The sequence below is a fragment of the Lichtheimia ornata genome (genome assembly GCF_029851405.1).
Source record: "Lichtheimia ornata isolate CBS 291.66 chromosome Unknown scaffold00010, whole genome shotgun sequence".
Classification (NCBI taxonomy): Eukaryota; Fungi; Mucoromycota; class Mucoromycetes; order Mucorales; family Lichtheimiaceae; genus Lichtheimia; species Lichtheimia ornata.
In genome coordinates this window covers 531,276-547,044 of record NW_026695330.1, presented here as the reverse complement: position 1 = coordinate 547,044, position 15,769 = coordinate 531,276, and the positions used below count along the sequence as shown (strand labels likewise).

At 43.9% G+C, this 15,769-nt stretch overlaps 5 protein-coding genes across 5 annotated transcripts; 3 read left to right on the top strand and 2 right to left on the bottom strand.

The window, feature by feature from the left end:
- Nucleotides 1-872: 872 nt before the first annotated feature.
- O0I10_003319 (uncharacterized protein) lies at nucleotides 873-2,502 on the bottom strand (the record flags this gene model as incomplete). The annotated part of the gene is made up of 8 exons (XM_058483390.1): nucleotides 873-932; nucleotides 1,023-1,229; nucleotides 1,289-1,384; nucleotides 1,460-1,590; nucleotides 1,675-1,936; nucleotides 1,995-2,060; nucleotides 2,145-2,307; nucleotides 2,384-2,502. 8 exons carry the CDS (start codon nucleotides 2,500-2,502, stop codon nucleotides 873-875), a joined length of 1,104 nt encoding a protein of 367 aa, XP_058346009.1.
- A 968-nt stretch (nucleotides 2,503-3,470) lies between these two features.
- Nucleotides 3,471-5,910, top strand: O0I10_003318 (uncharacterized protein; the record flags this gene model as incomplete). Its single annotated transcript, XM_058483389.1, has 5 exons — nucleotides 3,471-3,537; nucleotides 3,604-4,259; nucleotides 4,336-4,956; nucleotides 5,037-5,602; nucleotides 5,670-5,910. The coding sequence occupies 5 exons, from the start codon at nucleotides 3,471-3,473 to the stop codon at nucleotides 5,908-5,910; spliced, it is 2,151 nt and encodes a 716-aa protein (XP_058346008.1).
- A 742-nt stretch (nucleotides 5,911-6,652) lies between these two features.
- Nucleotides 6,653-9,191, top strand: O0I10_003317 (uncharacterized protein; the record flags this gene model as incomplete). The annotated part of the gene is made up of 7 exons (XM_058483388.1): nucleotides 6,653-7,149; nucleotides 7,221-7,753; nucleotides 7,825-7,961; nucleotides 8,017-8,084; nucleotides 8,152-8,288; nucleotides 8,353-8,613; nucleotides 8,683-9,191. The coding sequence occupies 7 exons, from the start codon at nucleotides 6,653-6,655 to the stop codon at nucleotides 9,189-9,191; spliced, it is 2,142 nt and encodes a 713-aa protein (XP_058346007.1).
- A 616-nt stretch (nucleotides 9,192-9,807) lies between these two features.
- On the top strand, nucleotides 9,808-13,675 carry O0I10_003316 (uncharacterized protein; the record flags this gene model as incomplete). Its single annotated transcript, XM_058483387.1, has 14 exons — nucleotides 9,808-9,879; nucleotides 10,052-10,134; nucleotides 10,197-10,253; nucleotides 10,319-10,886; nucleotides 10,950-11,036; nucleotides 11,096-11,195; nucleotides 11,251-11,375; nucleotides 11,438-11,605; nucleotides 11,663-11,921; nucleotides 11,976-12,515; nucleotides 12,583-12,860; nucleotides 12,923-13,342; nucleotides 13,407-13,583; nucleotides 13,646-13,675. 14 exons carry the CDS (start codon nucleotides 9,808-9,810, stop codon nucleotides 13,673-13,675), a joined length of 2,964 nt encoding a protein of 987 aa, XP_058346006.1.
- A 157-nt stretch (nucleotides 13,676-13,832) lies between these two features.
- On the bottom strand, nucleotides 13,833-15,312 carry O0I10_003315 (uncharacterized protein; the record flags this gene model as incomplete). The annotated part of the gene is made up of 6 exons (XM_058483386.1): nucleotides 13,833-14,489; nucleotides 14,552-14,680; nucleotides 14,741-14,877; nucleotides 14,982-15,089; nucleotides 15,160-15,227; nucleotides 15,305-15,312. The coding sequence occupies 6 exons, from the start codon at nucleotides 15,310-15,312 to the stop codon at nucleotides 13,833-13,835; spliced, it is 1,107 nt and encodes a 368-aa protein (XP_058346005.1).
- Nucleotides 15,313-15,769: the final 457 nt, after the last annotated feature.

Here is a 15,769-nt window from a genome sequence, read left to right as displayed (position 1 = left end):
GCGTGCGTGGGTTCATGTATGTGCGCGCATGAAAGAGTCTGCTGTTGACCCCCATTTCCCGTCCCCCCTCGAGAAAGTGAGCAACTCGCTTAGTCTATGGCAAAAAAGGATCCTAATGTCTCCAGGGAAAAAGATACATGCGTCTCTACGCTTGTTGTTATGTGTTTCACAATCGACGTTTTGTCTGCTGCAAGTCATTCTCTCGTGCATAAAGCGACATCAAGGAACCCCCAATCCATTCACACACCTTGTCTTGTGTCTGTGTTTGTGTGCGTGTGCATATGCCAAGTAAAAAAAGCATCCATCGCCAGTAATTATATCCCCCATCACCTCGCGTACATATGTATGTGGAAATAAAGAAGGAAGGATCTACAGCACATTATCCTTTTTTTCTGATAAAGATGAATGACAAGGTCTAGAAGGAGATGCAGCGTTACATGGTCGCGCGACTTTCAACCCCCATTCACCGTCATGTGGACAGTCGTTTGACTCCTCTCTCCCACCTCTGGCATTAAAAGGTCCATTACATATATACACACAAGAACAACAACAACCAAACAACCACTTTTGTTCCCCAAAAAAACGTCCCTTTCCCCCATCGTATTGGTGGTCATCCACGTCAACTGATCGCATCCACTTTTCTTCCTTTTTTCTTGATACAGTATATTAATGTGTCAAAGCATACACACATGTTAGTTACCGTAATAGGTGAATGTTGGGTGTTGGGTGGTGATGACAATAATGACGATTCGAATGAGATGATGTGATATGCCAGTTGCAGTAAGCAAAACGACAAGGGTATGATACAAGAAAGTGAGTGGCCGGTATATGTGCGAATGCATGCAAGTGAATGGGATGGCAAAGGCTTGTGTCTAATGAGTGGTGGCGGTGGTGTTGGTGGTATCCAAGATTCTATCCAGGGTATCAATGATCTGAAAGGCAAAGAGAAGTGAGAAAAGCACACGCATGGTACCAAAGAAAGACAAGTCGTTGGGGTGGGGAAATAGAATGATGATCCTTACCGTTTGTATATCAGCACGCTCGTTGGGATCGGTCACCAACATGGATCTGATAAGCCGTCGAAGGTCATCGCTGTAAGGATCATTCTCAGTGGGAAACTTGTATTGGTTGTTGAGAATTGCCAAGGAAATTGAACCACCCATTTGATGTACGGTTGCTTCGAATGGATTTTGTCCATAGGCTGTTGCATATAATAGACATCCCAAACTCTAAAGATCTCATGTGCGTTAGAGCCTCCTTGTTTATGTTTATCATCCGTGACATTTACCCAGATATCCATTTTCTCATCCAGATGCTTGCCAGGTCGAACATCATAGAGTTCAGGTGCTCGATATGCCATGGTCGTATGTTCAGCTGCCATGTCCTATATAAGCATACGTTGAAAGTAAGTGAGCAAAAGGTAGAGAGGGAGTTTCCAAGTTGCCTAGACATTCATTACCTGCTGCACCATGGCGTCTTTCTTAGTCTTGATCGTGATACGAGCGCGCGTGATCGATCCAAAATCAGTCAAGATCGGGGTCTTACCGTCATCGGCGATCAAGATGTTGCTGGGCTTTAGGTCGCGATGTGCTGCATAATAATGATAGACAAGGTCAGCAACAAGAACATTCAAAGACATGGGGTGGGGGTGGGGGTGGAATGATGGTGGTTTACCATAGGGAACAAGTGACCCATCATCTTCACGGCGTCGGTACCCGTTTGCATTATAATAACTTGAGGATGTGGGCATCACAGGTTGCACGTGAGGGACGTCATCATCATCGTCAGCATTGCGTTTTGGCACCTGAGGCAAACAAAACATATGGAGCACTCGTACGGCGTAGCAAAGATTGCGGAAAAACATAAGCAAATCCCTTTCAGGAAAGTGTGTCTTGTTGAGATTGTTGGCATTGATACTATCTTGGAGGTTGCCTCTCTAAGAAACGCAAAACGTATCAGGAGTCAAAACAAAGAGATCTCATTGACAAGTGTACCTTGTAATAGGGAAGGAAAATGTAAACGGTCTTGGTCCCATCCTTCTCCATGGCGATACTTGTATTCTATAATAGCCCCGGTGCATCATCAGCCCCATCATTCATCATCATGCAGTAAATAAAACCACAAAATGGGATAGAACAACGTACCAAGACACTGATAATGTTCTCATGCTGAAACATGCGGTACATATCCACTTCTCGCATAGCTTCCGATACAGCTTCTTGGTCGCCAGGTGGGCATTGAATCTTTTTTAGGGCATAAAGCTGGTTGGTCGGCTGTGCTCGGACAAGGTAGACAAAAGCATATCCGCTATAGAGATAACATTGTATATGTCAGGGTCTCCATAAACGAGAACAAGAGCTGGCTGAAAAGTTGGTGTATTTACCCTTCGCCAAGTAGTTGAATGACGTTGAACTTTTGTCTGTTGATTTGAATGCTCGGGTTCGGAAAGCAGCAGGATGTAATGCTGTACAAGGTGTCGCGAAGGATTGACGAGAATGACATGAGAGTGGAATGCGTAAAAGAAATAAAGTCGGGGGGAAAAGAAAGAAAGAGAGAGAGAGAGAGAGAGAAAGGGAGAAAGAAAAGAGAAAGGAGCGAGATAAACAGGAGATACGAAGCTAATAATGGGCGACATGATGCTCTCCTGTCATTTTAGGATTGCCTTTACCGGTGTGACATCCTTGCCCCAATACGCACATGGTCGCATGGCTACAGCTTTCATTCTATTATGTACATGTCTCATTCATGCATCGCTTGCTCTTGTAATATCATATCCAATAAACCATTTCACCCTTCTTTCTTATGATGAATCTCATTTCAATTATGACACACATCGATGATGTGGGGGATGCTATGATTAAATATCATTCAAAGGGCTTCATGGTGGTGTCATTGATGGGATTCAAGATGAAGCTTTCTTCTTTTACCATGATGGGCTACATAGTATGAGAAGAAGCATCCTTCTTTTCAGCAAAAAGCATTGCTCATTGTCTACCATCCAAGGTCAAATGTTCCACCTTGGTTACTCAAACCACGAGCAAACGCCACTTTTAAGATCCTCTTCCTATTTCAATGACTTCATAAGACATGCCCAACACCGATAATCCAATCTCAATAGCTGCATAGGAAACCTATTGGTGTCATGTTTTGTACCAGTAATAGTAAGCAAAAAGTCATCACTCTTATGAAAAGCATGTGCTGACAAAGTCTGAACTTTGAAACGTGATGTTTTTCCATCACCATAGACCTGACACTGAACGAACACGTAGACTTAACATAAGAGAGCTACGAGATGGTTGAATAAAAAGACAAAGGAAGTACGCCGTGTGGCTGCGCATATGCTGTACAAGCGCAGCTCATGTGTAACACGACGCCACCTGACATGCATTTATTATCCTACAGAGTCGAACAAAGTAGCAACTTTTTTCTTCTTTCTCCCTTTCACTGCACACGCAAATCCACACAACGACATGATGGCATCATCAGCACCCGACAGAGTTCGATCTCGCACACTTCCAGGCCATCGGTCTGCTATGCGTATGTCTCTTGACCTCCTTTGACTATCAATGTGGGCCACTCACACTGCTACTTTTTCTTTTGCAGGTCGTGCTCAACATCGTCCATCACCTCGCTCGATGTCGTATGATCACTCACAACCACAGCCACCAACTGAAGCAGCCAATAACAACAATACCTTGAATTACGATGATGGCAATACCTCTTCAGACGACGACGATAATACCAATAGCTTAGCCTTTGCGAGCAAAAAGCGATTAACGTTGAGAGTTGTTAATGCCGACATTGACGTGTCACCATCATCAAGCGATGATGAAGCCAAAATCACAGAGAATCTTGATTCACCTTTAATGAACTCGAAAATGAAACGATCATCACCAGCAGCGCCACCATCTTCTGATTCTTCCATCTACAGCAATAATGAAAATCACCCCGACAATCATGCTTCAGAGACATCTCCTCCTCCCCCAACACCGTTGCACAACGACAACCACCTTTCCGACATTCAACAACCGATCCATCTTGCTGCCAAGAGTGCTCATTCCTCTGGTAGAAACAGCGTTAATGTTGATCATCACTCACAACAACAGCCACAAACATCGGATACATCTGAAATGGGATCATTAAAGTATCAAGTGGAGGCTGAAGATGAAGGATTGGGTCCTTGTACACCACCACCTGCACCTCCATCCATGACAACAGACGCGCGATCCATGATATCCACCACGAATGAAAGTGTTCTCGTAAGTATAGATACATGCCTATGTTCATGTAAGATGTTAAGATTCTCACATTGTGATCCGAAAATTGTATACATAGTCAGCCACCATGGCCCATGCCTCGCAATCCAAGTATAGCAAAGCATCGTTCACTTTGACCAACCAACGCGATTCACTTCGCATGTACCGGGACATGGCAGAAAAAGTGAACGATCCACTTGTCCAATTGAGCTATGCAAAGTATCTTTTGGATGTGGCCGAGTTATATAACACCAACAAAGATGATGTGAAACGACAATCCACAGCAGCTGACGAGGAAGCTATAAGCAATTTATGGGTGGATATGGTGAAGCGTGCCTCTGGACGTGCTAATTTAGCGCGTGGAATAGCACCATTCATCAAACCGGAGATGGATGCAAAAGCAAAAAGAGAAGCATTGGAGATGGAAGCTATCACGTGGATCAAGCGTCTTGCAAAGGAACAAGTAGGAGAAGCAGCACACATGCAAGCCACGTGGATCGACAATCAAAAGTATGGATTTGCTCCAAATCCGGAGAAGGCCTATCGACTCCATGTCATTGCAGCTCGATCGGGGAATCCATATTCCATGTACGCTGTAGCTAAATACTTGGAGCATCAAATACCATCATCATCGTCAGGTGAAGATGTATTTGAGTATTATCAATCGGCAGCAAACAAAGGGTATCTTCCAGCTTTATTGGTAAGTGAATGATTTTGTGGATTGAAACAAAAGATGCAAATCGATTAAGAGTATGTACAATGATGTTTCTTTATACATAGAGGGTGGCCAAGATATACATCCATGGCCAATTTGGGCAGCGGCAAAATATCAGCAAAGGTCTTACCTTACTATCCCAAGCAGCTGAAAATGCTACAGAAGAATACCCAGAGCCCATCTTTGTGTTTGGACAAATGCTTGCCAACATTTATCCAGAAGCCGACATCCCAGCTGAGCTGCTCCAACACTATGGTGGTTCGAATGCTATACTGCGAACGTTTGAACGAGCTGCTGAGCTTGGTCATACAGGAGCACAAACACAATTGGGGTCGATGTATGAACATGGTAGCTATGGTGTTGCCATGGATATGGAAAAAGCCCATCATTACTATAGCAGGGCCGCTTCAACAACGGGTGATCATCATGGTGGTGATCCTGTGGCAATGCTTGGACTTTGTCGTCTTTACAATTGTGGTATCCATGGGCCAGAGGATAATGAGGAGCCCCAACGATTGGTACAAGACGTCTCGGGATGGCTGGCTCGTACAGGTCGGGATGAAGATGAATCATTTCGATGGTGTGAGAAAGCTGCTAACCAAGGACATGCCGATGCCATGTTTATGCTTGCGTAAGCCATTGAATGACAGGAAGGATTATGTAAGTAGATGCATTATTGATCCCCGATTCAATCATAGGTGGTACCTTGAGACTGGATTTGGAACGCCCAAAGACATTACGCGAGCCAATTTGTTTTATCGACGAGCAGCAAGCAAAGGTAACCAAGCAGCAAAACAAAAGGTTAACAACAACCAGCATACAACTTCTTCCATGCCACGATCTACCGGTGTAACAACATCATCACCTGTTACTTCAAGGACAATGAACGGTCGTCCAAAGAAGACAAAGAAGCGCAAAAACCTTTGTATCATTACTTAGAAGAATCATTGTATTTTACTATACGTCATAAAAAGACCGGGAAGGCGGGTAATTGGGAGTTTGACTACTATCGCACTTTACTCTTTTGATCATGGTGGAGATGCAGGTACCTTGATAGATTACCCTGATTGATAAGATGGCAATAAAGAGATGCACGTTTAATGTCTAATACCATCCACTCTTTTGGATCACGATTCCCCGGAAAATTGCATTGAGGTTAGCCTGAGTGAGTTCTGTGGGTGAGATTGATTATGTAATCTTGGTATGTGCTACCTAGCGGATCGTGATTACATACGCCTGGGACATTTGAAAGTGAAAGAATCGAAATGATAAATGTAAAGAAGATATCCCAACATGATAGAAACATGTAAAGATCATTTATGTATGCATACAGAGATGGCGTAATTATGTAGTAGTGTAGCTTTTATTTTATTGGTATATAGTTGATAGAAAAGTGGGCGGCGTTTTACATGATGACAGCAGCAAGGAGACATGTTTCCCACAGATGCAGGAAGAAAAAACGATGGAATACGGATAAGGGGGTGTCATGTGGAGTAAGAAGATGCGTATAAAAGGACATCGTATCCGGTACCTTTTTTTCTTGAATGACTTTGGCGGTATGATGACATTGTCGTTTCCTTTTACTGCGGCTTTCATGCTGTTGATCACGGCATGGGCTGTGATTGTAAACGCTGCTCTTGATACCGGTATCCACAAGCACCCTTCCTTGGACACATGGTTCATGGTGACGAAGAAATCGACCTATGTGGTTGGAGCTTCAGCCGATGGCTATGTGGTCAATCTCCACTGGGGAAAGCGTTTGACACAACTTGACAACCTGAATGCAACGGTGACTCCCAATACTCTCTCACAGAATCCACCTATTACCTATGCCATGGAGGAATTGCCGGCCTTTGGAGGATTGCGTTACCGGGACAACGTTCTCAAGGTTGATTTGCCGGATGGTACTCGCGAGCTGAATTTGCTATATTCAGGGGCAAAGATCAAGGACGATAACCTTCTTGATATCGAGCTACGCGATGGCAACCGCACCGATTTCAAAGTGACGCTGCATTATGAAGTGGACACCGAGAACGACATGATTCGGCGATCGTATACGGTGGAGAATGGACTGAGCGATCGGGTCAATCTTGATATGGCATTGTCGGCTGCATGGCATCCACCCACGGCGCTTAATGTTGACGAGAAACGAGAGCTATTAACATTGGCAGGCGAATGGTAATGTGGGCGTCTAACAATGGATGGCATATGCGTGTACAAGGGTTGCTGATATGCATATGGGGTATTAGGAACAACGAGGCACAAGTACAATCGACCGAGTTGAAGCCTGGAGTAGCGCATACCATCGAAAGCACCCGAGGATTCACTGATCATGTGTCATTTCCATACTTTGCCATTCGACAAGTACCAAGTGAAGTTAATCCTGGCACGGAGGTGTACTTTGGCACTCTTGCATGGGGTGGCAGTTGGGAAATCACAGCACATACCAACACCTATGGCTATACTCGTATCATTGGTGGCATGCATCATCTCGACTTTGGATGGACACTTGAACCTGGAGAATCATTCACAACCCCTGTGTTCGTTGCTGGATTCACAGATGAAGGCCTCCCAGGCGCACGTAGACGCGTACCACGCCATGCTCGCAAGTACCAGCAATCAAGTCTGCAAACACAAAAGGATGATAGCGTATATCACCCTGTTCTTTACAACTCCTGGGAAGCTGTTACCTTCGACGTCACCTACGACAAGCAAGTTGAATTGGCGGACAAAGCTGCCCCACTTGGTGTTGAGCTATTTGTTATCGATGATGGCTGGTTTGGTATGTGAATAGCAACAACAACAACGTAACCATGCTAGGGTGGGCTCATTCATTTTCTACCTTCAATGTAGGGGATCGTGACAACGATTCTGCAGGATTAGGAGATTGGTATCCCAGCAAGAAAAAGTTCCCAGATGGTCTCAAACCCCTTGCAGATCATGTGCATGACCTCGGCATGAAATTTGGCGTGTGGTTTGAACCCGAGTCGGTAGGTCATTCTCATACACCCCTTTCGTTTATCATTATTAACGCTTCCTTTACAGGTCAATCCAAACTCCAACCTTTATCGTGAGCACCCAGATTGGGCCCTCTACTATGATGGTGTCCCTAGGTATGTGCTTTGACATAACAATATGGCTGACATGAGAAGTTTATTAATGATGTATGTTCGTTTGCAGATATGAAGCGCGTAATCAGCTTTTGCTCAACCTTGGCAAACCAGAAGTACAAGATTACATCTATGACCGAGTGAGCAGCGTTATTGAAGAAAGTGGTATTGATTATATCAAGTGGGATATGAATCGACCCTTCCAAGGTATGAGGATACGGATGATACATGAAGATGCTTTTATTCATCCAATTCTACTATTGCGTATCAGGTGTTACTATGCATGATTACGATCGAAATCCTCGAGAAGCATGGGTATTGATAGCTCGTGGATACCACAATTTGTTGGCAAAGCTCAAGAAACGATTCCCCGATCTGTGGATTGAAAGCTGCTCTAGTGGTGGTGGTCGTATGGATCTCAGCGTGCTTGAATATGCGGACCAGGTGTGGACTAGTGACAATACAAGACCCGATGCTCGTCTTACGATTCAATATGGTGCCTCATTGTTTTTGCCTCCAAGGGCCATGTATGGTAAGTTACCTCCCCCCCCCAATATCAGTGCCTAGGATGTATATTGATTTGGGTGGATGCTCATAATAGGTTGGGTGACTGATATGGGAGAGGATGACAATGTACACATACCATTGTCCTTCCGGTTCCACGCTTCTTTCATGGGTGGCCTTGGTGTTGGTGCCAATTTGAACAAGTACTCAGAGAAGGATATGAACGAGACCACGGGATGGATTTCATTGTACAAGAGACTTCGACCAGTGATTCAAAATGGTGATTTGGATTGGTTGGTGCCACCTTCCCGAGAGGGCGAATTCATTGCTGCATCGCAAACCACATCACACGATCAAAAAGAAGCGGTCGTTTTGTCATTCCGTATGAATAGTCCTTTCTCAGCCGCAATCAATCCAGTACGACCACGCTATCTCAAAGACGACGCACTCTATAGGGTTCAAATCTGGTTGGAGGATCCATACAAGATTGCTGAGGAATACACCATGTCCGGAGCGTTATTAATGCACAAGGGCATTAGCCTTGTTGCATTGAATAATGCCATGTTCAAAAGTGCAGTCATTTATTTGAAAGAAGCATCTAATTAAACGTTACAATGGGTATCATTTATTATAAAGGAAAATGTTGTCAATTGGCTCGGGAAGACAAAGATGCCGCTGGCTTTGGAGTGGAAGCTCACTTTTTTTGGGGGGGAGGAGAGGAGGAAAAGGAAATCAGTAAAAGGGATGCTTCTATATCCCACGCCCATTTATTTCTCGCAGCAATTTAGAACATGTGCTCCTACGCGTATGAGTCAGGTTGGATACAATGGATGGCGTAACCGATGATGATAGCTATGGATCATGACATGTGCGTCAAATACTGCGGAATCCCAATGAAGTACTAAAGCGTGAATAAATTTTTTTGCTGGTGCTTGCACTTCTTTCGGTCTTTGTTCGCGAGCGTTTACCGAAAGGCGACATTCTCGATAACGGCCAACCACCCAATCTTGTTCAACCCATCCACTAGACAATTGACTTCCATTACAGCATTCACCACCATTTGTACAACGCATTGAGACGTGTCGATTTGTCCTTGTCACCTCTCGAATTGGATCCACAGCCCTCATCGTTCAGCTTCGATCGCAATCCACCCACCCTGTAACATCTCCCATTGGACACCAACCACCACTAGAGAACGTATATTATCATATCAACCAGCATCATGGAAGAACAAATAGAACAGGCAGTCCTCTGTGCCTTGAGTCCTCAAGTCGACCCCAACATGAAAGCTCAGGTAAATGATTGACAGGTGGACCCGGTGTGCGTGTGTGTGTGTGTGTGTGTCTTTATCGATCATGCGTGGATTGGGATGATGGAGGCGCATGAGACCATGTGATAGCACACATGTACACACAATCGATCATCACAATGGATCGCCGACTGATTTGATCCCTCGCTCCACGTAGGCTAGCGCTTATTGTGAACAAGTCAAGAATTCGCCTGATGGTTGGCAAATGTGCTTGCAATTATTTATGCGTCAACCAAAAGCGTAAGTATCATGGTTGGATCGGATTAAAGCATGATTTGGTGCTCATGTGGGTTCTTTTCCAGTGCTGCAGAAGCTCGTTTTTTCGCTTTGCAAGTCATAGAGAATACATTGCAGAATAGGTGAGTAGTGGGTGTTGATGATGATGGTGGTGATGGCAATGGTATACTTAATCTATGATGGATAGATATGAATCTCTTGACAACAATGCAGTGGAATACATTCGACAAACCATGATGGAGTATCTTCGCCGAGAATTCGTCGACAACACAGATGGTGCTTCTGAAGAATCATTTATTCGCAATAAGGCTGCTCAATCGGTGACACTGCTCTTTGCTCATGTATACCCCACAGTGTGGCCGACCTTCTTTAAGGATATGATGGCTCTTGTCAAGACATCTTCAGGCAACAATGAGAAAGCAGCTGATTTCTTTTTACGTCTTTGTCTCACTGTCGACGAAGAAATTGCTCGCCTCGACATCCCCCGGAATCGTGATGAAGTCATTCGCAACACCAATATCAAAGACAACATGCGACTTGGTGACATTCAATTGTTGGCATCATTTTGGTTCGAGCTATTGCAAGAATTCCGCTCACGTAACCCCAACATCGCTCAGCTTGCACTCAAAAACATTGGTGCCTATATTGCCTGGATGGACATCTCACTCGTTGTAAATGATCAAGTCATGAGTGCATTGTATGAACTATTGAGCGACGCCAATTTACGTATCGCAGCTTGTGAATGCTTGGCAGATGTACGTTGAGTCATAAGGATGGATGGATATAGATTAAGGTACTCATGGTGATATGCGTAATAGGTTGTCAGCAAGGGTATGTTGCCATTGGATAAACTTCGCATGATTCAAATGCTCAACCTTACCGACACTTTGGGAAGATTGGAATTGGTAAGATTGAAGGAAGGATGAGAGAGCCTTTGGATAGGTCATGCTAATACTGGGAATAGTCCGATCCCGATTTCGTGGAACATGTCGCTCGTTTGACTAATGTTCTTGGTATCGAGCTATGCAAAATCTATTCAGACGGCATTCCTGATGACGCAAAAGGTATCATCTATCTGGCAAATGGGAAATGGGAAATGGATCATGTTACTGATGATAGCGTTTACAGTGACAGCTTATGGTCTCATCGAACAAGTGCTTCCCTTTTTGCTCAAATTCTTGGCTGACGAGTACGATGACACTTCCACCGCTGTTTTTGCCTTCGTCAACGACATTTTGACTATTGTATGTATATATTGATACGCGATCTATTATGATTCAAATCCTAATTTTACATCATTGTATAGCTCAAGAAGCAAAAGCGTACTATGCAACCATACACCCAGTCGCAGCAGGAATTTTTGGGTTCCTTGTTGAGTGTTGTTATCATGAAGATGAAGTATGACGACGAGAGCGATTGGGGTAATGATGAGGATGAGCCTGAGGAAGAAGCATTGTTCATGGAGCTGCGTAAGGTGAGTGATCAGGGAAAATCATGCATGAATTCATTGTGCTGATTGATTGTTACACAGAACTTGCGTATTTTTGCTGATCACATTGCGGCAATCAACGAGGAACTCTACATCAATTACGTGCACTCGGTGGTGATGGATACTTTGAACAAGTACAAGGCTGGTAATGAGCTTGATTGGCGTACTGTGGAGCTTTGCTTGTACGTTCTTTTCACCTATGGAGAAGCATTGCCCAAGGGCGCTATGCATTTTGTCAATCCAAACGATCCAAGCGTGTTGACTCCATTGGGTGAAATGCTTGTTGGCGTTGTTACTTCAAGTAAGTTTTAACAAGGTTGAGCTTATACTCTTATTGACAGGGTAATTGCAATAGACATCTCGGCCTACCCACATCCATCAGCAGCACTCCAATTTTTTGAAGACATTGCTCGCTATTACCAATTCTTTGATTATCGTCCCGAGCATCTTCCTCAAGCCCTTGCAGCTTTTGTTGACGCACAAGGTCTTCATCATCCATCCAAGCCAATCAGATCACGTTGCTGGTACTTGTTCCACCGATTTGTCAAGAATCTCAAATCTCGCATGAGCCAATATGTGGATACCATTCTCAATTCGATGGGTGATTTGTTGACTGTGCAAGCCGAACCACCTGTACAGGCGAACACGGCTGATGGAACCCCAATGCCCGCAGCCTCCTTATTTGATAGCCAATTGTATCTCTTTGAGACTGTTGGCATGTTGATTTCACTCGAAGGAATGGATGTCATGAAACAAACCGAGTATCTCAAAATTGTGCTTGGTCCTCTTGTGGAGGGTATTCAAAAGTATATGGAACGTGGCTACAATCCAGATGACGAGCTGTACCTGCTGCAGCTGCATCATTACGTCATGGCTATCGGCAGTGTAGCAAAAGGTAAAGTAAAAAAGATCAACTTGCATATTGTTCTTGTGCGCACAGACTCATATTTGGATGTCAATAGGTTTCCCAAATGCTCCCAAAGAAAGCGAATGCACACAACCTTGGGCTGCAGTGTTCAAGCAGGCTACAGAGATCATCTTGAATGTATTGCAAGCATACAATCGATTCGAACAAATTCGTGATGCTGCCCGATTTTCATTTGCCCGATTGGTCAATTGCCTTGGATCAGCAGTGCTTCCCTACTTGCCCACATTGATCAATGGCTTACTCGTCGAATGCCAATTGACCGAGCTTGTCGACTTTTTGCCCTTCATTGGTCTCATCACTTTCAAATTCAAGGTAAGAAGGAGATATGAGAGTAAAGAAAAAACAATGACATGGGTCTAACATTGACATTTTAGCCAATGATCCAAAGCATTATGGATGAGTTGCTATTACCACTTGTGAAACGTGTCTTTGATTTCCTGAACGTGGCTCCCAGTGGCACAGATGAAGCTGTACTCTTGATCGATTTGCGGAAAGCATATTTGAACTTCATCACCGGCCTGTTCAATGCAGATGTTTCAGTTGTGCTCTTCAGTGAACGTAACATTGGCTATTTTGATACCATTTTGCAAACCATTCTTCACTTTGCCAAGGACAATAATGACCCAGCAACACAAAAGATGGCATTTGGTGTATTTCTAAAGATGGTGACTGCATGGGGCGCCAGTGGGGCTACTCCAGGATTTAGCCAGTTCGTGTACAATGAGATCGTTCCTGCCACATTTACAGTGCCCATGCAAGCTACATTTAACTTATCCGATGGACAATCCACTTTGGTATGTGTCACTGTGTCATGGAATAGCTCATTATTGGGATCATCTAATCATTACTTGTATGTAGGTGTTTGGTGAATTAACAAGTATCCAAAAGATGCTCTACGAAAAGCAAGGCAACGAGTTTCTAGAATACATCAGCAATGTGTTTTTGCCATCCATTCAATGCCCACCAGAGACAGCATCCAATTATTGCCAAGCATTGCAGCAATGTGATGCAAGGGCCTTTAAAAAGTATTTCCAGGTATGGAATTGCAACGTGTTTATGTGTGTTGCTTTTATGTTGTTGACTCTTTGCCTTTGTAGACATTCATTCAAGAAGCCAAAAGCTCATAGTTTAATACCTCTAATCACCCATCCGTTTCCCCAATAACCTTCACACAGACCCTGATATATACACTCTCGCTCTCACTCACGCCCACTGCACAACACATACACGCACATACAACCCCTTACATAAAACAATAAACATTCGAAACATCATATATGTATATCATCGTATCCTTTGTTCCAATATTTTAACATGATCAGCAGGAACAAGACCTGTCTCTCCACTAATTTGGGCTGTCAACCATCCATCTTGATTCTGGTGGTCTTTGGGTGATCCAAGAATTTCAATTTCCTGGTCCTTGTGGAAGCTGATATCTCCAACTCCTTGTGCATCATAGTCTTCCAAGGCAATGGCATTACAACGCCGAGGCGATTCATTTACGTCGATAGCGGTGCTAGGGGTGATACCAAGCCCGATGGCTTCGCGACATGGTTGCACATCACACTCTGCATGATGAGGAATAGTAGTACTACCAGTATTGTCACTAGTGTCATCGCTCGGGTGTTTAGGTGGTGGGATGGGTGCTCTAAACTCGGATGGGGGAAAGAGTTGAAATAAATCAAGCGAGTTCATGATATGAGGGATCTGAGCGATATGCTGATAGTAGTCGTCAATGATGTTTTCGTGGATGGTAGAGAAGTCAATGACCTTGTGAGCATGGTCCATGTATCGTTTGTAGATCACACATTGGATGTGATGTAACCTTGCAAAAAGGCTACGCACAACACGTTCCACGTCATCAAATAGGATTGGCAGCTCGGATTTCAAAGCAGCGTTGTAGTATTCGTAGTCATGAGCAGATGTTTCTAAAGACGTATCCTGTATTCAACCATCAGAATAAAAAGATCATTGGATTATGATCCTTGTATCGTGCATCTTACTTTATCCCCTAGCTTAAAGCGATCATAGTCCAACTTTTTCCTATTGCGTTTTGCCATTGTTCTTTCAGCTTGCTGCAGCACCTGGCCCATCTCCGTTAATGGTACAACAATAGTGGTATGCATACGATCCTTGAATAAGATCATATCGATTAGAAGGGTATGTGTGGTGAAGATTGAAATGCATCATACCAATTCCTCACCGACATGTTGTCGCATTTCATCCATGTTGTTGGCATATCTTTCCGGTAATGACTCCTCAGGTAAATCGGGATCATAATAGACGTCTGCAATAAGGTCGGCAAAGTGGCTATGGCGATAAAACATTTCTATACATAAGGCTTAATCTCCCTGCATGTGATGGTTTCCTACTTTTTTTCGCCACATGTACCCAACATAGCCTCTTGCATCATCCATATCAACACTTACTAACCTTGTACCGCATCTTTGTATACGGCCAACTCTTTTTGCAACCGCATAATGTAATACGCTACTTGGTTGAACCGCACTTGGAGCTCATGATACTCGTTGTCAATAGGTACTGTGTTGCATGGCAACAGCACTTTAGCATACTACAAATGAAGCGCCTTGTAAACCCAATGATGACATACCTTCAATTCGCCCCGTCTTTGCCTTGACCTGATGTGGCAGCCTTGAAAGCGCCTTTGATAATCCTTTCCTGTACAACGATGTAAGGTTTTAGTTACTGCGCCATTTTTTGTGGACTATTCCCGATCGACATATCTATCGACTTACCAGCTCATGTGAATATAGGTAAACAAAGAAAAGCAAGAGCGTTCAATATTATTGCAAGGGAGGCACAGATGTAGAAGTCAAAAGTAGTTGACAAGCAAGGGTAGCAAAGGGTTTCAAACACCGGTTCCTTCCAATGGGTATGCGTTTAACTTTAGTCCCCTGCTGCCAATTAGTGTCATTATACTTGGTTTCATTTGACATCGTTTACGGAGATTACTTTAACCGCATGAACGATCGTACAACGCTATCACGTTGCATTTACCAAGCTTCGTTCTATTACACTGCTCATCATGAATGGAAACGTAGATCATGCGCACGCTGTTGCTTATACCATGCATTAAAGCGGATCATGTCGATAAAGCTTGTTGCTGTAACTGGATGGGCCATTCTACTATCATGCGACATACGTCGTAAACGAACTAGTGGACTTGTTCAAAAGCATACTGTAGGCACTCATTTGATGTC